This window comes from Brachyhypopomus gauderio, chromosome 11 (genome assembly GCF_052324685.1).
Source record: "Brachyhypopomus gauderio isolate BG-103 chromosome 11, BGAUD_0.2, whole genome shotgun sequence".
Lineage (NCBI taxonomy): Eukaryota > Metazoa > Chordata > Actinopteri > Gymnotiformes > Hypopomidae > Brachyhypopomus > Brachyhypopomus gauderio.
Genome location: NC_135221.1, coordinates 16,555,510 through 16,578,409, shown reverse-complemented (window position 1 = coordinate 16,578,409; position 22,900 = coordinate 16,555,510). Strand labels below are relative to the sequence as shown.

General features: G+C 43.6%; 1 protein-coding gene and 1 long non-coding RNA gene across 3 annotated transcripts; both read right to left on the bottom strand.

Moving 5' to 3' along the window:
* Positions 1 to 1,013: 1,013 nt before the first annotated feature.
* egr1 (early growth response 1) lies at positions 1,014 to 5,100 on the bottom strand. The gene is made up of 2 exons (XM_077022404.1): positions 4,413 to 5,100; positions 1,014 to 3,657 (listed from the first exon to the last, which is right to left on the bottom strand). The coding sequence occupies exons 1-2, from the start codon at positions 4,621 to 4,623 to the stop codon at positions 2,318 to 2,320; spliced, it is 1,551 nt and encodes a 516-aa protein (XP_076878519.1). The 5' UTR covers positions 4,624 to 5,100; the 3' UTR covers positions 1,014 to 2,317.
* An 11,953-nt stretch (positions 5,101 to 17,053) lies between these two features.
* Positions 17,054 to 21,572, bottom strand: LOC143527304 (uncharacterized). Of its 2 annotated transcripts, XR_013134075.1 has the most exons (5): positions 21,365 to 21,572; positions 19,976 to 20,053; positions 18,760 to 18,890; positions 18,544 to 18,617; positions 17,054 to 18,235 (listed from the first exon to the last, which is right to left on the bottom strand). It is a non-coding gene; the product is annotated as an uncharacterized LOC143527304 (long non-coding RNA). The 2 variants fall into 2 exon arrangements; XR_013134074.1 differs by having other exon boundaries at positions 18,760 to 20,053.
* Positions 21,573 to 22,900: the final 1,328 nt, after the last annotated feature.

Here is a 22,900-nt window from a genome sequence, read left to right as displayed (position 1 = left end):
GAGGAATAGAACAGAGAGGGAAGAAGAGAAAGAACAGAGGGAAGAAGAGGAAGAGAACAGAGAGGGAAGAAGAGGAAGAGAACAGAGGGAAGGAGAGGAAGAGAACAGAGGGAAGGAGAGGAAGAGAACAGAGGGAAGAAGAGGAAGAGAACAGAGAGGGAAGAAGAGGAAGAGAACAGAGGGAAGAAGAGGAAGAGAACAGAGGGAAGGAGAGGAAGAGAACAAGCTCGCAATTTCATTTGATCTTTTTGCCAGTGCAGAAATTAGCCTGAGTAGATTATTATTACCCTTTTAAAATGGTGTTCAGAGTTCGAAGATAGTGAAGCACAATGGAGAGAAAGCAGGCCTCTTTTTAAAAGCAGCCTGGTTATTGAGACCTTTCCTCCCCCTGCAAACTCTGTAGACTTGTGAGCCCATTACAAGGGCTTCATATTATTGTCGACAGATTGTACAAGATTGCTCCCTACGTATAATTAAGTCCCAGGCGGGATACAGGCACTGTAGCGCATGCCGCCTTTTGATAACATATATTCAAGATGCCAAGGAGACGTTTAATAAGCTGAGAAGGAAAGAAAAGTGTTTGATCAACCAAACTGTCTGATCTTTACCGTCAAATGAGTGAATGAGTGACTTATATATATATATATATACAACTTCTAAGCAAAAAAACAAAAAACTATGCATATTTATTTAGATATTTATGTAATTTTTTGCTTTTTTCACCCACAGTTGAAATGTTGTGCATGTTTCTTTGGTTTGATTAAATACAATTTAGGAAAAGTTCATTCATATTTAATAGTAATCACAATTAATAAGAATTTTCAGAAATGTAGTTTTTAAAGTTTTAAAATAATGGCTAATGATATATCTGTAAAATATATCTCACTTATATAGATTTTGTGTTTTATAGCAGCATGGATCATTTTTAGGCTCCCTATATTCGAGAGGTTTCTGTGAAGCTATGTGTGAAAATACACAAATCTGTTGCTAAGCAATGAAATCCAAGACAGAGATTGAACATATATATTTATGTTTTATTTATGTTTCCGTTCAGGAAGGATATCTTCTACACCAAATATCCCACTGGCAGTTAAGCGCATTCAATGTGTTTAGAAGCCATAAACAGTCACTTTTTTGAACAAACACAAATACAAAAAAAAAAACAATTAAAAATAACATCAAAATAATGGACTGCATGTAAATAACATACAAAAATTCCCATGCCTACTCAGTAGGTAACTACAGCATTCCAACTCCTGTAGATATATACATTTCAGTTACAAAAATATAGTTTTCTAGGGTTTTTTTTGCTTACATCCCAAAAAACATGATGCAGTGCCCTTGTGTTCTTTCCCTTCCTTCCTTGAAATGACTTTCTGAATAAAGAAAAACAAAACAATAAAGAGAAAAACAAATCCCTTCTACCTTAAGGCTAGATGCAGTGCATCCACACTCACATATATCTGTCAATCCAAAGGCTTCTCAAAAGGCACCAAAAAATTCAAAGATTTGTTTTTCTGTAATTTTTCCCTCCGTTTAGCAGACCGTTGCTGTCACATTTGAAAAAGAGAGAGAAAGAGTACCAGTGAATGATATTTACAAAATAAGAGAAAGTAACGTCACTCTTACACATGCGTCAGAATACTTAAGTGCTTTTACCCAAACAAAGTCATAAACTTATCACAGCATTTTCACTACGTACTACAGAATGTATAAAATATGGCCCTGCTCAATTTAGAATAATACAATGCAAATATTCAAATCAATTTTCACAACAATGGTACTAAAAAGTAAAAACAAAAAACTCAAACATGGCACATGTACAATATACATATAGTGTAGCTTATGTATATTATTCTATGTCTTTATGTAAATGTACTGCCTAGTCAGGGCTTTTGAGCATGAGACCTGCAGGCGTTAGATTACAACAATGAAGTCCTTTGTGCTCCTTTGCTGCCACACATATGTCTATTTGTGTACAGTCAGAGGAAAACCCGCCAAAACCTGTCTCTTCTCTCGTAGTTTTGAGTGCCTCATTTGAAGGGAAGAGATTTTGAGGCATGAAAACGAAAAGAAGAATCTCCCTTTTGCTTTCAAATGTCTTTGAGTCCTTGAGCTTTTGGTGTAACTGAACATCATGGAGAGTGCGGGCAGAAAAGTGCTGTCGCTGTGGAGGGTGTGGGTCGCTGGGGAGGGTGGGGGGGGGGGGGGGTGTGAGTGCGGATGAACCAGTCTGTAACGCTTTCTCTCCGACTGCGTGGAGGAACAGGATTTGCTCGGGAGACGGGGAGGTGCGAAAGGGGAGAGCGTCTCAGTCTCAGCAGATGTCGACGGATGTCCGTGGAGAGAGGGCGGCCTGCATGTCGGCCAGCGGGGTGGTGACGGGGGAGTTGTAGATGCTGCTGCCCACCGAGGTGGGGAAGGAGGTGGCCACGGGGGTCTGGAACGTGCCCGAAGCTGCGGGTGACGGGTACGAGGTGTGCACGGGCGAGGAGTAGCAGGAGGCCACCGGCGAGGGGAAGGAGGAGACCGGCGAGGGGTAGGAGGCGATGGGGGAGGGGTAGCTGGACACCGGCGAGGGCACGGAGATGGAGACGGGGGCGATGGCGCCCTGGACGACGGCCGCTGCGGCCGCTGCTGCCGCGTTCTTCTCCGCCTTCTTGTCCTTCTGCCGCAGGTGGATCTTGGTATGGCGCTTGCGCTCGTCGCTGCGGGCGAACTTGCGGCCGCAGATCTCACAGGCGAAGGGCTTCTCGCCGGTGTGCGTGCGGATGTGCGTGGTCAGGTGGTCGCTCCGGCTGAAGTTACGCATGCAGATCCGGCACTGGAAGGGCTTCTGGCCCGTGTGGATGCGGATGTGACGGGTCAGCTCGTCGGAGCGCGAGAAGCGGCGGTCGCAGGTCTCCACGGGGCAGGCGTACGGACGCTCGTGCGGTGGCGTCTTGCTGGGCCGGTTGGGGTACTTGCGGACGCGGCTGGGCTTTATTAGCTGCGACTGGTACACGCTCTTGAGGTCCTGCGAGCCCGTCTGCGTGGCGAACGCCTTGATGGTGGACAGCGGCGTGAGCGACGGCTGCTGGCCCGCCGAAGTCTGGAAGGGCTTCTGGTCGGGTGGCACCAAGCTGATCTCGCTCTGCTGCTGAGGGAACAGGTAGTCGGGAATCATGGGTACCGGGAAGCTGGTGCTGCAGGCTTTACTGCTGGGGTAGGCAGGGGGTGGGTACGGCAGGGAGCCGCCAACCGCCGAGGGAAAGCTGGGACCGGGCTCGGGGAAGATGTCGGGACTGGCGCTGGAATAGGTGGGCGCAGCCGAATAGATTGGGTTGGGCTCACTGTGGTGCACTGAGCAGCTGAGGCTGGGACTGGACGTGGACGAGGAAGAGGAGGATGAAGGTGGGACAGAAGATGAGGCTGAAGAGGAGGGAGTGGTCAGGGAGGCTGAAGAAGAAGAGGAGGGGACCGAGGTGGTGGGTGGGTTGACGCCCACCAAGCCGCTGACCAGGCTGAAGAGAGGCTCCGCCCACAGGCTGTTGCTGCAGTTGGTGGCAGGTTCGAGGGTGAAGCGCCCCGTATATGAGATGGGGGGCAGACGTTGGGTGGGGAAGCTTTGCTCAGCCAGGGACTTCTCACAGTTCAGGGCAATCTCTGGAAGAGTGTCTGTGTAAACCACAGCAAAAAGAGAGAGTTAAGCGCCATGTTCTAGATGGGTATCTCTCATGTTGCCCTGAGCCATATTACTCCACATTAAAGATCCCTGAGGTGTTTGAGACAGGGGAGCCTGTGTCTCTCACTCGCCCAGACAAAGCAGCAGGTGCAGAGGCATGAGAATTCCCCTTCCCAAACACACACATGCACACACTGCTGATTCTCCCCAACATATACACATTTTCCGATCTCCCTCAGAGACAAGGCAAGAGCCAGCACCAACTAAGCCATCTGCATTCATACTCTCTCTCTCTCTCTCTCTCTCTCTCTCTCTCTCCTCTCCCTTCTCTCTCCCACTCTCACAGCTCTTCAATTCCATTAGATAGCTAAAGGCAGCTGATAATTCAATCTGCAATTCAGGCTTTTTTTACTTACAAAAAAGCAATTTAAACTAAGCTTTACTACACCTTTAAAATAACTGATTTCAGTGAACACTGAGTGCTGTTGTCTTAATAACTGGTCTTTAGAGTAATGAATTCATTATTAAACATTAATGCATGCTTTAAAATATAATTAAAAAAAACAGCTATTGTAAGTTTAGTGAATTCAAGCCGTGCTGAATTAATTCACATCTGCACAGTCCTCTTAACTTCTTTGTAATTCTATTCACTTCATACATCTTTGAAGCCATGCAACACTTGCATTTATGTGCATTAAAACATTGTACAGTTCCCCACGCAGAAGAAAGGATGAAGTTCCACCCTTACCTCCAGTCAGGTGGTCGTACTGCTCCCCGGGTTCCCCGGAGCCAAAGCCTGCGCCTCCTTCGGGTGCGGAGGCGTTCAGGAAGGGGGTTCCTGCAGAGTTGAGCATGATCATCTCCTCCAGCTTAGGGTAGCTATCCATGGGGGAGTGTGGGAAGCTCATGGGGTCTGAGATCTGCAGTGCAGGCAGGAGCTCCGTCTTGGCTGCAGCCATCTCTGTGGTGTGCGCGCGAAGTGTGCAGGGTTAGCGTGAGAGGAAAGGAGCGAAGGAGAGAGATCAGCTATCCCCTCTGGGACGAAATCAGCCAAGATGCTGCGACGTCTCTTCTTCCTCTCTCTGCCTGACTCTCCTCACTGGAGATGAGCTTGAGGGCTCCTTGCTTGGTTTCTCCCCCTTTTTTGTCCAAAAGAGTAAGAAAATCCACTTCTTCTCAAAACGGATGATTGAGATTTAGTGTGTTCCTTCCAATCATTCCCTAACGTAAGCAAGTCAATTTTTTGAATTTTATTGTGGACCTTTTTTTTTTTTTTAGACCAAATTGGGTCTTGTTCTTTTTTGTCATAAGTTTGTTTCTGTTATTATTTTTGAGTTCACTTCTCACGTTTTTGTTTCAAATTGTATTCAGAGATAGATCGCAGTGTGCCTGTCTGCTGTCTAGCGCCGAGTCTCTTGTGCTCTTTCTCGGCTCAGAGAATCCCCACTCCTTTATATATCCTCTTGCTGTGACGTAGATGTCCATATATGGACTGGAGGAAGCCCATATTTAGGCACTGCGGTGGAGGACACATGACGTTTGCCTAGAGGAAAAAATCAGACTGGGGAGCTTTAGCCTTAAGTCTGTGCAATAAATCGAGAGGAGAAGCCCGTTCCTCCTCCACTGCAAATCACTCGTGTTAAGCGCGGAGTCCCGCGAAGAGAGGAACGGGCAAAGTTCTCGCGTTTTTCCTCCATGCCCTGAGTAAATATTCGGGTTCCCCGTCTGCGCTGTAGCACAGCGTTGGCCGGAAGACCCTGCTCCGCCATGCCATATAAGGTCGTGACTACATAAGGACTGATTCCGGTGGTTTCCACTTCCCTGCCCTTATTTGGGGCTTCCTGATGTAGCACTGATCGCGCTTGGCAGTGAACGAGAGGTTTGGGTGCAATTGAAGTCCAGCGCTCGGCATAATAACTAATGTCAGCACTATTATGCAGCCTCGCCCGCTTCGAGATTTATGAGACAACTTTTTCCCCAAGTTCGTTTATCAGCTATGCAGCTTCTCAATGTACACATTCCTGACATTTAATTAACCTGCAACAAAAGAAGGCGATTATATCGTCATTTTGCATGCTGATTCAAAACAGAGTCATTTCACATAGGCTAATTTAACTTAAGTGAACATAAATATATATTTTTATCTTCTAATGCTGTGCATCCTGCTGTCACTTGGTGAACAGGGCATGGTTTCATGATAGCTTCACCAATGAGCTGGAACTAGCCGCGCGCCTCGGCTTGCAGAAAACTTAATTTCTACAGTGAGTCGCGCGGCTATTAGTGTCAGAGTGTTCTAGCGTTGTAGCTCTCTCATGCAGTCCTGCATCTAACCATTTCATTAATACTGACCCAAGACACACTGAACAAAGTCACACAATTAAGATGTGAAGTGCAATATTGTCGCCGAAGATGATTTTACCAGCTGATGCCCCCTTTAAGTTGTTTATTAACAACAACAACAACAACAACAACAACAACAACAATAATAATAATAATAATAATAATAATAATAATATAAGCAATAATAAACGACCCTTAATACAATGATTGGCTGTTTGTGTCGCACATGGCGTTTCTGTTTCATGGACCCATTCTTTCCGTGCAATGTTTTTCACTCAAAAAATATATTTACAAGATGCATTAAATTACTTGTGTAATACATTCACTGCACGCTACGGTACGTTGGCACTGATGGATCGTACTTCACGCGCTGCGCTGCTGACAAGGGTCTATCCGTTTAATTGGGGGGGGTGTCCCCGGCTCGATCCGCGGGCATCCTCGCTGTCACTCACCCTCGCGACACACATGCAAATAGGGCCCATTTGTAAAACGCTGCAGAATGCTCGCCGGACGCCGGTGGTATACCGATGCAGTCTCGCACTCAGAGCCGCGTCTCCTGAGCTCTTGCGGATACGATCGATGGGACTTTGCTGACTCGATTCAAGTTCGGTGTCTCTGTCTCTCTGAAAAGAGAGAAATTACCCCAGGCATCGATGAGGATTTGGTAAAAAAAGAAAAAAAAAGAAAATCAATTAAAAATATCCTCTGCACCTTATATTTAACCTATACATTTTCCTTATTAGCATGCAGACGTAAGTCATTTTAGCAAGGGCGAGGAAGGCCTGCGTCAGGTCAGGTATACCGAGGTATTGTTTCTGTAATTGCAAGTATGTCTAAGAGTGCCTGAGATGCAGAGATGTCAGTCAATAAACGTCTGTAGTGGCACTGCGACGCTTTCAAGATTTACGCTATGCTACAATGTATTAGTTCAAGCAAATTTACAGCGTACTTGTAAGGGGAAGTGTGCAGGAACCTGCAAAGGCACTATCCAATTATGAAGGCTCGAAAATGCTGACATATAATTAGATGAGCGGGTAGAAAATAGACACCTTCAACATTCCACACTGACACTGGTTTTGTGCCTGAATTTACATATTAACATGTTACATGTCAGAGTTAACACAGATCTCTGAAACGCTATCATTCGGCACATACTCCATGTGCATGTGACATCAGTGCAGATAAACTGCAGGCAGCCCAAAGGTTTTATTTATCATGTAATATACTCTCCATAATAAGACGCCATAAAGGCAACAAAAGTCCAATTGCGCATAAGTTCTTTCTAGAGAGAGATAGATGTCGGAAGCTTGACTGTGGGAGAGTGTTCCCCCATAGGGAACGTAGGAGGGGGGGATCCAGACACCCAGGGTAGTGTAGGCAGTTTGTCTAACCTGCTGTGATACTGCTGCAGCCCACATGCCCGAAGAATCCATGTTAGTGCGTGTTTGTGTGTGTGTGTGTGTGTGTGTGTGTGTGTGTGTGTGTGTGTGTGTGTGTGTGTGTGTAGGGGGTTTCTCCCATTCCTTGTTATGAAAGGCCGCGGCTCTCCCCGCACCTACGCAGAAAGCCCACGCCTCTGTCTGTCCTCACTCGCTTACTCTATCACCCACTGGTTAATATTTAATTAAGTCCTGCCAGCCTGCCTGGGTAGAGGGGGAGAGAGAAAGAGTTGGAGAGAGAGAGAAAGAGAGAGAGAGAGAGAGAGAGAGAGAGAGAGAGAGAGAGAGAGAGAGAGAGATCTTCACACCCCCACACTCAGAGGCAAATACCAGGCATCTGCTAGAATTAATCACTGGCCCTGGCTGGCAGCCTGATGGAGACTCTCTCTCTCTCTCTCTCTCTGTTCGCCCACCTCTGCTCACCGTCTACCCTTTGCGCTATCCCTGTCGTTAGCATAAAGGTGAGTCCAGTGGGGGCAATGGAGTGATAGGAAGACAGAGAGGCCTCAAATGTCTGCTCATTCTACCAATCTATTACACCATTTAGAGAGGGTGAGAGTGAGAAGAGCGTGTTATCCTAGCTTCAGGAAGGAGATTGTGCGGCTAAGACTTGTGAGATTACATAAGATTTTAGATAAAGCATGTTAGCTGAAGTTATTGTTATGTCAAACATTTGAGAAGAGTGTTAGTGAGAGTCCGAGTGGGAGAGAGAGAGAGATTGCTTGCATGATTCACTATAGTGGATATTCTAGCTTTTCATGACAGGGGTGGTCAAGTTATATTATTCTACACCTTGACGTTTTTCTCTCCTTCAAAAACTCACTGTCAATCACAGCAGTGCTATTTTTGTGTATCTTTATTTTTTAATAATAAAAAAAAAAATCTGAGGCTCAATAGGAATGAATGATTACAGGCTGTGCTTTTTGGCTTGCCAATCATTCGAAAACAGTTCTTATATCTGTGATGTTTTTCCAACTCTTACCAGCATGTCCGCTAAACCTGCCCAACAGGTCTTGCAACGTTCGTGATGACGGCCTGTCACCGTCATCATAAACTACAGATCACTTTATAGTATAGTAAAGCTAAAAACGCAACTTAATTGTAAATAATATTAAAGTGTGCTACCAAAGGTTATATGTCATTCACCATGTATTCATTATATACATATATAGGCTATTTTAAAAGTACCCTGTGTTGGTAAGGGAAGGAGCTAATGGCTTTAACTGAGCCATTACACGACCATTCAGCCTAACCTGAGGACAGCCAGCGTAATCTGAACGGTATCAACCACAAATTGTGTTCGCATAGGCGGTAAAGCAGGCCCCCTCGTCAGTCCTGCCTCTTGTTCCCCGGCTCTGGCCATTAACTTGTCAAATGCCGCGGCCCCTGTGGGGAGCTTCAGACCGCCGAAGGTTAAACGCGACAGGGGAACAATTAGCCGCGGCCACAAGGCAGCGCGACGCGGCCGACCTCTGAGGCGCCGAGCGGGGAGCACCGTGCGGCTTTGTTCACGTCCGACGTGCACAACAAAATGGAGCCCCGTCTCGTATGTCTCGTCATGTATCCCCCATTTCGCTGTGGGGGGAAATTCCCCGAGAAAACCGCTGTAACTTAAGCTTCTGATATGTCGAAGTTGTGTAACATGCTAAAATCAAAGATGCGCAGTGCTCTGGCCGAAACATTGTACAGAAGTATGATAAGTGGAAATGCTATTTGTTAGGCTTTGTTGCTGTTAATAATTAATGACAAAAATAATTATTTTTAATGGATGTTTCACTCTCGAATGTCTTCCTAATAGGCCTACAGAAGGCTGTCGTAATGTATGGCTGCTTTGGCTCCTATGCGATGCTTCTTGCTTAGCTTGTAAACCTGAAGGGCAGAACCACGAGTAAACCTGTTATTCTTTCTGTGAATACTGAACGGGTGTGACTCAAGAACAATTTGGGAGGCAAAACTTCCAGATACTGTATGATTTATAACCACTTGGATTTCATTTTTCATATATTGTCAGCTTGTTGTCTTGTTAACTATTGGCCGGGTTCCAGGTGTACAAAACAATACCTGGTTTTACTAATGAGTTCCTCATTAAAGAGAAGATTAGTGAAGGATTGTGGTGTGATTGCACCCTTGATTCCTCCAAGTTAATATACACGATAAAGGCAACATTTTAAAAAAGCTCAGAAACTGCTATAATGTCAGTTTGGTAAGGAAAAAAGGTCCCACATTTTTTGCACTTTGTTCAGGAACCATGAAGGCCTGTGACTCTTGGGGGTTACGGCCATCGTGTGGTGGGCTCGCGGCTGCTGGGTCAGGCTGGGTGAGAGTGGACGTCCTCGAGAGCTGGTCGATTCCAAATGGCCTGCAGGTAGCCAAACCGTAGCTGGAGTCAGAGCCGGGCAGTTGTCCAGTCATACATTAATCATACACATTAAAACGTGCTGCGTCAAGAGGAATGACAGGTGAGGGGGACATGCTAGACCCCCAAATCATTTTGACAAACAGCACAACGGCTGAGGCTCTATTTGGGGAAGATAGTGAATAAATCAGGAAGGCCTGTCAGAAAAGCTACAGTCATAGGCTTGTCGGTGGTTTACACACATTCAAGGTAGTTTGGCAATGAATCTCGGATGAAAAAATGCACATATGGGCTTAAACTATGACTGTCCCAGCCATGTTTACTTTGTCCATGTACTCCGACATGGTACAAAGCTATCGTGTTGTTCAATGTTGATTAATGTATGCATACATATGAGAGCACTAAGGAAAAAATTTACTGAAGGAAATTTCATGCTGTAACAGCCCAACCAGATGCCATAAAATAACCCCATGTGAATGATATTCATAGTGCTATACATTTTTTAAAAATTACATATACTTTCAAATGTTGACAAAAATGTCTGATTTGCTGGTGTCAAGGCAGTTCACTTTAATGAATATTTAATAATTAGATAAATGTGATGGCAGAGGATCAAAGTCCCTCCAGAGAAGAAATAAAGAATCAAGGTTAAACACTTGCGTTACCAAGAGAAAATGTATCTCATATAACAGTATTTAGGCATAACCATTCTCGTCCTGAAAAAGACATTGAATTCTTTATGGCACTAAACCCTGGTAAAAGGCACTGGGTGAATAAATGGCACCACATCAAATCGACTTCTTGCGAGATGTTTTGGATGAGCAGATAATAGTTTGGCTTCACTAACGGGGAAAACGTGACAAGTGTTTCGTGTTTACTTGGCGGACAAGCCAGAACAGAAATTCCTCAATGCTGGTGAACAAATGCTGGATAACAAAGATAACAGGCACATTTCACATTACAATTCAGGGCAGAAAATCTGACAAAGTAGGCAGTTGTATTCAGTGGTGTGAGAGTAGCAGGCTGGTGTTTGAACGGTGAACTTCACTGCCTCTGTCTGTCTTCTCCGTCTAAGATTAAGTAGCAGTCATGTGTGAATGTGTGTTGACAACAAGCCCGAAAAGGCTTAAACAGAAACAAATTGGTCAAACAAACATTTTTGGCTGAGGATTCTCAGTGGGAGCAGTGCAGATCTGGAGGTGCAACAGCTGTGGTGTGTTTCGTTTGGTCTTAGTGATGTGGCCCAGGTCCCCCTCTTTTAGCCTGTCTGATACAGAGCACACACACGCATCAAGTTTTTATTCTGTCACCACAGGAAACGAACAGGAGCGCGGCCGACACACAACAGGCACTTTTACAGTGTTCAGCCCATGACTGCTGCTACCTCTGTTTGCTTTGCACTTCACCACGAGGGGAAGAGAAAAAGAGAAAGAAAGAAAGAAAGAAAGAGAGAGAGAGAGAGAGAATGAAAGAAAGTACACAAACATACACCCACTCATTTACGTGTGCACTTACACATAGACTTGTACACACTTGTCCCTCTTGAGCAAAGCAATATACCGTAATTCCTCTTAATGAAAGCAAAGAATGCTGTATTTCAGCTATCCATTAGCTTCAATCTAGCCTTGCATGATAATACGCATCCTGATAAAAGATTTGATTAAAGCCTTGATTTCCCTGAATCACATTTACCCCTTTTTAAAAATGTGTCTGCACACCCTCACAATAGCATATATTTACAAGTTGTGTAGTATGGACACCAAAGAAATAATGAGCATACCCAAGCAGCATTTTAAACACAAACATCATTTAAATACTAGCTGTTGGTTGTCAATTTATTACTGAAATTAAGTGACTAATTTCTGTGATTTCGTGGCCTGTACAACACAATGAGACTTACAATTGAGTTCAGGCTCAACAGTCAGCCATGTCCTCCGCATTCTCCTATAGCCCCTGCCGCCAAAGCCCACATCTCAGCACCGCATCCCAGCTCTCAGTTGCCATGGCAAACACATCCTCCTGGTCTCCAAGGTACCCGAGCCTATTGTCTTTGGTTTCTTTATTTAGATGAAAACATGATTTATCGCACGGGATGCTCATGCGTTTCGCCTCAGAGAGGAGCGGAGATATTTGTCTCCCCTCTCCCCTCTTGATTCAACAGTTCTACTCATTTTTTTGTGTTGTTTTTAAACAATTGTACAGTTTGCAGATCGCTTACTGTGCGTTCACCTGGTAACAGGCATCTTGCTTCTCTCATGCTGGTGCGTTTTACACCAGCACAGGAAATGCTCGAGTCAGAAAGTAACACACTGAAAGGTGAGAGAGGTGTCATAGGCAGACCACGCCATGCAGTTCTTCTCCACAACTGTGGCCATTTTCCTATGCAAACGACCCAGTGAAGTTGGGGCCTGTGGTTGGAACCAGGGGAAAGTACAGTATACAGTCCACTACTGTTCCACAGCCATGTTTGACAGATGTGCCATTCAGATACGTGGCCCAATTTCAACTAAATAACCATGATATTCACAAACATTCATTGTTGTCTTCAGAGCTATATAAAATACCCACATTGACCCATTTTTGTATTTTTGTGTGGACTGTTATGTGTAATTTAATATGCGTGATGAAACAACTTGTTGGTAATTGAATACACAAGCATATATGTAAAGCGGTATCAAAATGCTTCGTAGGTGTTGTAATGTTTTTTTCCACTAATATGAAACATGAGTAAAGCTGACGCTATAAGAACCTGAGTAGGGGAGGGGGCAATAAAAGAAGCTTGTTATGAGGCTAACCTCTAACCACAGTCATATCCATTTTCCAGCACAGCACAACTCAGCTGTCTGTCTTGTCTGGGCTGCAATTACCAAGCCGTGCAAACAGGGAAGTGATGTCACTTCCTGTGCTCCGTGATCTCACAAAGCCAGAAGTGGAGAGTCCAATGCTGATGCGTGGAAAACGGAAGCAGCTTCGTTTTTTTTTTCGCTGTTTTGCAGATGCTGCCACTTCTACTGAGGCCCTAAAAAAACACACACCATGTGGTCCCTCTTAACGGCAGACGGTTAAACAAACAGAGCCCCTTTAAGATACTTATCCACTTACAGCTTGCGCCTTAAGTTTTTTGCCATTGCTACTCATCCTCAGGTGATCCCTCGCAGGAGTGAGAGTGTCTCTGCTTCGCTCTGCTGCTTTTGAACTGCCATTGCGGATGGCAGAGAGACGGAGAAGTAGCCCATTCTCAAGAGCGTGTCTCTGAGGGCTCTGTAACGCCGATAGTATCCCAGATATTCTTTGGTAAACTGTCACATGAATAAAAGAGTTTTAGCTCTTCAAAAGGAGATAGATTTTGGAGGCAGAGCCGTGTCTTTACATGTGCTCTGGTCGATATAATTTATAATGATTCAGCATGATTGTCATGAGAATCTCCGTTAACCTCTTAAATGCCTTACGGCACCAGATGACATAGTCCTTTGGCTTATTATTGTGTAATTACTGTAAATGATTTTGCAACTACACTATAACCATGATAAATATATAGTTACAAAAATGAGGAACTGGAGTCTGGTCCAGCCATTCTGGGAGCTTGTTTCGCAGTCCCATAAAAACGTGAACATGTCTTGATTTCTGAGCATTCGTTAAAGCGCTGTATAGTGTGTGAAAGTTCGACGCCACGCATCATGACTCGGTTTGTCAGGGAAGGACTGTGGAAAACACAACACGAAGCTTACAGGGCTGCAGTCGTCGAACTGGTCGTGAAACGGGAAGGGCGGCCAGCGCGTGTTTCCACGATTCCAGGGCCCCGAGGCTAAGAGCCACGGCGTCTGTCTGTGCGCAAACACTTGGCCCTGCTGGATCTTCACGCATTTAGCCCGAAGCCCGCGCCATTCAGGCGAAATGTTTTGAAATCCTTCATACACGCGAATATGCATGTGCACTTCTCAGCACGAACACCGATTCCACTAAACAGCGATCTGACGTCACGACGATCCTACTCCGGCGTTTGATGATGCAACGCGCAATACGTTACCGGGTTTTCTGCATTGCTCTGAATTCAGGGCCGCCGTTTTTTTTTTTTTTTTTCGAAAGAGCAGGGTGGGGCGTCCACTGTCCCGTGAGCCGATTGTAAAAATCTCTACCTGAATTACACTTAATCCCTCTGCAGAGCTGTCAGAACAAACATCCTCTCCCCCAAAACATCTTAGGCTCACACTGTTGGCGCTTGAATGCTGTCATATTTCCCAGTTTGATTATGCAATAACACAAGGGGGGGGGGGGGGGGGGGGGGATTCTTGACAGTGAAGAACCGAGTTTCAGTGATGATGAAGGGAGAAATCTAACGTTAATCATAAAACATTAATCCATTCATTTCTGCTAACTCGCCGCACCTTTGCGAGAGGCAGCTGTTGAAATACGAGAATGTGTAGTATCCAGGCCAAGCAGGTAGGTTTGTGTTTTAGAGCCTGCTGCAGGGATGCAGTCTCTCAGTGTGCCGAATAAAGGCTGAAGGGCCATGGTAGAGGAAGTGACTCATTTGAGTTTCACTGAGGGTCAACATGAAAGGTCAGTGGCCAATCAGAAAAAGAAACTTGGGGAGAGGAAAAGAAAGGTTTAGGAGGCCAGAGTGACTGTTTCCATACCCAGTAGGATACACTGGAATACTCACAGGAGAGAGGGAGAGAGAGAGAGAGAGAGAGAGAAGAATGAGGAGGAGGAAGACTGGAGTGTGTCCAGGGGAACTCCAGTTCCACACGGCTGTGTTCATCGCGGGCCACAGTCTGAAGCAGATTTTGTGTTTCAGGCTGCATATTTTTCATCATTGCTAATCCATTACTGTATTTCTCAGAACAGGGATAAATACATAATCTCCATTAAAGCCAAGATCAACATTATATTTAGCACTAAATTACATTTACATTGATCACTGTCAACAAACTCAACATACAGTATTCTATGTTTTACAGAAAAAATAGCATTGTTTTAATTTTTTTGTTTTTAATTCATAGCATTGAAAATATAATGGCGAAAGTAAACATGTCACGACCTGGTAATCAATTAATTTACATTATAATAATATAATTTGCATTAAAAAATATATTACTTCTAGTATTAGAACAAAAAAAACCACAGTCCGAACCAGTGTTACAATGTAATGTCCTACTGAGGTGGTAAAATTGTTTTGTAACCTGTTATGATATGTGAAATCTGTAATGGGTCTGGATAGCGCTGAGCAATAGCCTCATGATTGCAATGGGTGTTTAGAGGCTGGTTTAACGAAGGCTATTTTTCAAGTGACACGTAATTTCATGACAAGATGGATATACTGTCACGGTGTGTTTATGAGGGGATTCTCCCGAGTAAATGGCATGGCGGTAGGTGCACACTCTCCTGCGTCTTCTGAAACCTGCCTCGCCTTGGTCTGCATTCAGCTGCACTATGGGATGTAAACCACTTGGATGTGATCAAACAGGCTTGCAGGACTTTTACGCAGTGTGGCAGGCGATAGCCTACTGATGGTATAGTCATATATCCCTTTCCCATCGTGTCTCCATAGTAACATACTAACCCTTGCAATATTCATTATTATTGTTAGCTGCTCGCTGATGTTTTAAGCTACATGTAGCGCAGTCTATTAATACAGGGATGTTTTACTTTCTTTACGCGCAGACAATGATGGGTAATCTTTCTTGTGGCCGGCTGATTTGACCCAGTGGCCCTTTTCTGTTTACAGACAACCGTTGAGAGGAAAGAGGGGAAGTGGATGAGAGAGGGAGAGAAGAGAAATATACAGCCAGAGTTGCTTCTCAGTTCTTTGGACCTACACAAATAGCGATGGCCTGTCTGATTGACTTAATGGCCCTAAACCACTGACTGCTGTCGTAGAAGTCCAGCGTGGAAGGTGTCATGTTGTTAGGGATACCTATACTTAGCCCCTTAACAAGCCTACTGCTATTGCTATAACAAGGGAAAAAGCTCGGCCTTGTCTACACTAATCTGCAGCAGATGTCATGGCCCAGCAACAACCATGACAATTAACTGGAATCCTGTGTGGTCACTTTCAAGGCTTTTTGACATGTTCAATCAATCTATAGGAAATACATTTCTCCGTATAGGCTGTTATCGTCGAAGATATAAGTTATGGCGGGGCCCCTGAGTTCTAAAACAAACCAACACGAAAAACCCAAAGAGAGCTAATGAAAGCCAACATAATAAGCGAGATATATCGTTTCCATCTGTGCTCCAGAAGCTGTTGCTATGACCAGTCACCCGGCCGGAAGGACATGTGTCTCTGGCAATCAGCAGTTTGCTAGCATGCCAGAAATCCCACCTCAAAGAACACAGCTAGCATGTTTAGCACAACCCTTGTTGGTTTGAATAAAAAATAAACAAACACCATTGTTTAAACAGTTTATTTTGGTCTTTTGAAGCCCCTATATTTAGTCACTGCGGCTTTTGAAGAGCATGGAAAAGGTGACTGAGTTTGTTTTTCACTGCAACATTTCCTGTGTGCCGCGAGGAGAGGAAAACCGCGTGCTCTGTGACGCGGCAACTCGACAGACCGAAAGGGCAAGTCAGAGGCGTGGAAAATAAGACAGCAGGAAGAGGCCAAAAAACCAGAAGGGGAAAAAAAAAACTTGATGCTTGTTTTGTTTAATGAGATCTAAAGAAGACGCTTCTACTAATAGGCAAGGGGAGGTGGAGTTGCCTGTGACATTGCAGTACTGATACCGTTTCTGTGGTACTGAGGTATAGCAATGATACACTTCAGATTAGTGAGAACATCGGATGTTCTTCCTGAGAAATACTTCCTGAGAAATACTTATATGTGTGTGTGTATATACTGTACATAAATACATATACATATGCATATATATATATATATATATATATATATATATATATATATATATATATATATATATATATATATATATATATATACACACATATATATATATATGTGTATATTTATATACATATAATGTATATAATTATTTATATTTATATACATATATACACACACATATATATGTATATATTTATATACATATAATGTATATAATTTATTGTATATATAATTGTATATAAATATATGCACGTATGTATATGTGCCTGTTATTGATAAGGATTATATATATATATATATATATATATATATATATATATATATATATATATATATATATATATATATATATATATATATATATATATATACTCTTTCCATGTGACACTAAGGTGGCACAGAAGTGATGAAATACCTTCCAAAATAAGGCAGTTTTGCTGTTTTGTCATCATGTAATTCATATGAAGACTTGTTATGACTAATGTGCTTTTATTGATGCTTCAGGCATGGTGGAAGAGGCCGAGACAACCGAATGTTCAATTTGTGGGGATAAGGAGAAAACAACTTCAGCACAGTCAAAATGAAACTGAAAGAAAATTGAGGAAATTGTGATGAGTGTGTGTGTGTGTGTGTGTGTGTGTGTGTGTGTGTGTGTGTGTGTGTGTGTGTGTGCGCGCGCGCGCGCGTGTGATGCATTCTGCGGATATGTGCTTTGTAAGATCAGGAAGTAAGGCTAGGGCACATCTTCTAGAGTGTGGAGAAGAGAGGGCCCTGCCACTGTAGGGTTGTACTCTGCTTTGTTATGATCCACCTTCTGTCTATCATGAGATCCTCTGGTCCTCCATTATCTGCCCAGGTAGTTTTTATTGTAACAAAAATATCTATGTCAGTTTCTTTGATACAAACACTGATAATCTTGGTCACTTTGCTGTATAACTATACTAGTTTACACTGTTTCCTGTAGACACACACATCTTGCTATAAAACCGATATTATCAGCATACACGATATGTTCCAAACATATCCACAATTAACAGGAGGTCGGCCGGTCTGGTCTCCAGCACTGAAAGACGCATATTGTAAGACCAAGGTTGCTATGGGGACCAGAGGAACTGCTTCAACATGTTGTAAAGGAAGGTATTGAAAGCTTGTTCCAATCAACGAGTTTGAAAAAAAAAAAGGTGTTGGCAGCGATGACCTCTCTACACCACGGCCCCCTCTCCCTTTCCTTCTCACCCCAGGGTCACGTTGATAGCGCAGACCATCAGGTTATTTTAATCGAGTTGTATTTTTCTCCCACAAACTGGTGCCGGCCGTCTGTGCTCTTCTGATCGGATCACTCATTCTTCCTCGCGTCAGCTGTGACACGGGCGGGCGTCCGCGTTTCCAGGCCTCTTGGTTCGCCTGTCGCCTCTTTCCCGGCGAAAGCTTTCCTCCGCGGTGCCGACGGTAGGCAACCGCGGGGGAGGAGTGGGTCGCTGGACGGGGCCGGCGCCAAGGCCGAGGAGGCTTTCTGGGTCGGCCTGGGTCTGACCCCTGAGCACTCCTGCAAGGACAGATCGCTGGCATGCCTCAAAGCCACAGCGGTCCTACTGTAAAAAAAAATTAAAAAATCAAGTACTGGAAGATTCGGAGCTCTGAATAACCCTGGTGAAAGTCATGTGACTAAGCCATGCAGACATTTATCCAGCTCTGCCATCCTCTGCCATGAAGAAATAATTTTTGATTAAGCTGTGAAGGGTGGGGAAGATACAGACTGATGGTGTTACTGAGCTCCCTCCCTCCCACCGGCTCCGAAATTTGGCAGAAGTTTCAGATGCCCTTCTAAGTTTCATCTCCTCGCCTGGCTTTTCTTCTCCTGTGTTGTTTAATGGCGTGCCATTACTTGCTGTAAGCTTACCTCTGACATGATGCCAACGTGAAGATTTGAGGAGCAGGTTTGACACCAGCCAAATTGAGGGGTAAAGGGGGAGTCTGATGAAATGAGGAGGAAGAAAAGCTTTTGAAGAACTTCTGCAGGAGGGTAATAGGAATGGTCTAATGACCCTCCGGCAAAGCAGTCTTAAAAATAAATAATTAACCGCCGGGAGCCGTGGTGTGGGTAATGTGTTCTCACCGTCAGTGTCATCTGGCGGGATGACTGAGAGAAATGATTGAGTGTTGTAGATACACCTCTCTCCACAAGCTCTTTTTCTCTCACTTTTCTGAACGCAGCGGTGAGTAATCTCAGTCAAATACAAACCTCTCCTGCATCAGACAATACAAACATCCACAACACACCGGTGTGGGGACCTCATATGAGAAGTAGACACTACCACTGAACATGTAGGTACTAAACATGCTAATTATGCAGTACTTCCTCATTTGATGCCTGAATGCCCGTGATGTCACGGTTCTTGATGAACTCTCTTCTCTGGTTTGCCTGAGCACCAGCACATCAGTCAGGTCGCTATTTTTGCTTTGATCATTGTTGGATTTCACGTTAAATCAGCCAGATAGGGTCGGTGAACGTACATTGCCAGCCCCTAGCTCAACACAGCGACGATAATAGAAAAAGTAGGAAGCTTTAAACCATTCAATACACAGGCGTCGTTTTGCGAGGGGCGGTGGGAGTTGACCTTCCTAATAATTCCTCTTCTCACTACTCATATAATGTGTTAGGCTGGGTCATATGAGCAGTGACCACCCCTCCCCCAAGTTGAAATAAAAACTACACCACTAATTCAGCATTAAATACACATCTCTTGTGTCTTGTCAAGCCTTGCGACTATCACGATTTGAGGGCAGGATCTGATACAACTCTGCCCCTGGGGTTCATGCCCCTCTTGTACTTACTGTAATTAGCTCAACGAAACAGCAAAAAGCAAACGATTTTAAGAGCAGTAAGCTAATACACATATTTACATATCCTATAAGAAAGCCTTATGACCATATAAGGGAATTCATACATTTACCAGGAAGAATTATTATTTACCGCAGAGAAAGGAAATATAGACAGAGGATGTCTTTCATATTTTCACATTAGAATTTATATATGCATAACTTCTTTTGGACCACGCTCTCCTCCCAAAGTTACTATGGTCATGCAAACTGAATAGATTGCCTGTACCATGAAAGGGAAAGTCAAGGATCTGACTTTTTAAGCTGAGAGAGAGGCACTGGTGCGGTTTGAAGTTAACTGCAACAGCCACGGGACTCACAAGAGAAAGTTCACAATATGCCTTATTTCTGTCAGAATACATTTCCCTGTCCCTAGATCCTCACAGGGGGAAAAAAAGCTAGAAGGTATAAAGGTGTGAATAAAAAGTGGAGGTACTTCTTTTACATATTACCACTGATGTGCTTCAGATCTTCGGGAGACTCCGGGAGTTGGGAAACAGAGCCTCACAGGAGCGGCACACATGCCAAACCTGGTGTGCAAGAAGAGACATTTAAGGAGAAAACATCGCACAGCCATCTTCATCTTTCATCTGCCTCATTTGTTGACAGACACGTATAGAGACTTTTCTTGGCTTTTGCACAATTTCTTTTTTATAAAAGAGTAAGTCACCAAGCCAAAACCTCAGCAGCCACTTTGTTCCTATTTTAAAACCTCATCCTTCTGGAAAGAACAATGGCAGGGAATGAAAGAGAATAGCACATTAGAAATACCCAGGAAAACGCGGCATTGTCAATAATTCATCGGCTAGGTGGAAAAAATGGCCGCTTGAATTTGAATGCTATGAGTAATGGATTTATAAATGAATGCTGGAATATTGTATAAGGCACGTGTAATTTTTCTGGAGGCCCGATGTGTCCATTATAACTGTGTTTGTGCGCCAACATTCCAGCTCGTGTCTGTACTTACGACAATTAACCCGAATATCCGAAAAAGGGTCAAATTTGGTGAACGGTGTAATTTTGTTTTTGTTTTTATCAACGAAATGCTCGTCCCATGCTGACAGCCTAGTTTCTGAACCCCACATCGTCGTGAAAAGGTCAGTCTCTGAGTCACCCAGAAAGCCCACATGTAAAAAAACAGCCTTGCACACAGTTATATGTACACAAACAACTGGGACCTACAGTACACAGCTAGACTATTTCTAGGCAGCTGTCAGTCCAGTACGGGGGGGAGGAATGTGGTAACACCTACCCAGAGGAAAGTATTAGTATGTGTATACCACAATTCAGGAGGAGTGTAAAGGTAAGACACCAAAGTGTGCACAAATTACTTCTCGCAGAGTATAATTATACATTGTAGAGTATATTAGTGCCAGACCATCCTCCTGGCACTAATACATTTACAACATAGACATTACAAACATCGTTGATATATGTATACATTTCTAAGTGTTGGGGACAAGATACTGTCAAAGTGTCTATAGCCAGAGGCTGTAAGTAGATCATCTCCTAAGTAGACCTCTTATTTTATGAGGATTTTCTATCCCAATAAACACTGCATGTGTCATATAATTAAGTTCCACTGAGCAAATTAAGTCTTGTAGCCATGCCCACTGATGCAAAAATATATCTGATCAAATGTTTTATTATAGTATGAACATAATCTACTCATATTTTTACTGCTCTCATATAATTCTATCACAGATGGAATCTTATAAATCTTATATAGCAATGGGAAATGTTTACATCTCTCAAATACAGCAACATAAAAATCAGATTTATCAGTGCCCATATGATATTAATGTTGAATATCAATGTGAATATAAAGAAGACGTTTTTACCCGTATTACTTGCGTGTGACATTCATGCTCCCCAGCCTGTTCCTCTCACTGACACCTGTCACTGCCTATGGCTTCAACAAACAACCTGCAAAACAGATCATCCTTAACAAAGGCCGCGTGCATGCTCCCGACATACTACTTAATGTGTCTGCTCAGTGATCTGTAAATGATCGATCCCACCCCGGCATTCTCTCCCCATCGTGTAACACGGAGGCCCCTTTTGCTAATGTGATTCCTGCACTCTGGGCATGGCAACAAGCCGTAAAAAGAACCATGAGTCATGGTATTTTAGGAGAGGCGATGGGGTGGGCAGCAGCGGGGAAACTGTGGCGATGTCAGAGTGTCCTACCAACGGTTCCATCCCTTCTTCTGGTTGAAGATTCTCTTTGTCTGACTTCAAGCAGCTTCTTATAACGTTTAAGGCAACGAGGATCCATGGTTTGGCTACGGAGCTCTGATACTACCCTGTTCAGGACCAGTTGTGCAACTACGTAACTTCATGTAGGATAATAACAGAAAGAGCGCCTCCTATTGGTGAGACGTTAAATCTGGGAGCTCTCCCACCCTCTTTGATTTCTCCAATGTTTCCAGTGTTATAGTAAAAAAAAAACATTGACTTATCACATTAAGGATTTATGCTATAGAATAGTGTGTATGGATGAACCATAAGAGTTATGGTATATGGTTTAACGTGACCCTGGCCCACACGTTTAGGTCTTTCAGTGAGCCTCTTCCTTGAATGCAGAACCTCCACTGGAGATGTGTGTCAACATAGCATCTAAATATTGGCATGACATAAATCAAGATGAATCAATAGCATCAAACTTCATCATAGTCCAAAAATGTTTTTTTGTTTGTTTCCTTCTTGTTCCGCTATTCTGGTTTTTATTTTTATTGATTGCAAAGGAATTTTTGGAAGTATGAAAATGTTGGATTTTTGGGTTACTTCCAGTTTATAAAAAAAAACTTTTGGGTTTTGGAGAAATCAATGAAAATCATCTTTCTGTGGTTCTAAAAATCTTGTTTATTTAATTGTTTCTTAATCGAACTCTAGACATTAGCCTGCAGAAGCTAACGTGGGCACATTGTCAGGCCTGCATAAATTATGTTATTCCAGAGCCTTGGAGTGGACAGTACACAGAGAGACAGAGAGTCATGCTTTAATGACCAGCTGTCCTTACTCACACCAACTCATTTTACTAATTCTGGTGTCATCGTATAAGTGTAAATAGCAAAAGCATGGTGATGATTGCATGTAGTGCTAATTCAGTGGACAAGTTTCCTATTTGTCTTTGCCTAGAATTTCTTGTTCTCTCTAATGAACTAATAATGTCATTTTTGATGCAACCCAGTTCGATGTGAACCTTGGGCCAGAATCCTCAGAAAAAAACACCATTACTTGATTGCTAGGAACCCTCAAAACCTGCCATTTGTTCATAAGTTGAGAAGTGTGTTCTTAGAAACGGATCTGTTTTGCTGATGGTCATGCGTTTGTTGACCCTTTTGGAAGAAGAGAGATGGTCTCTGGGGTCCTTC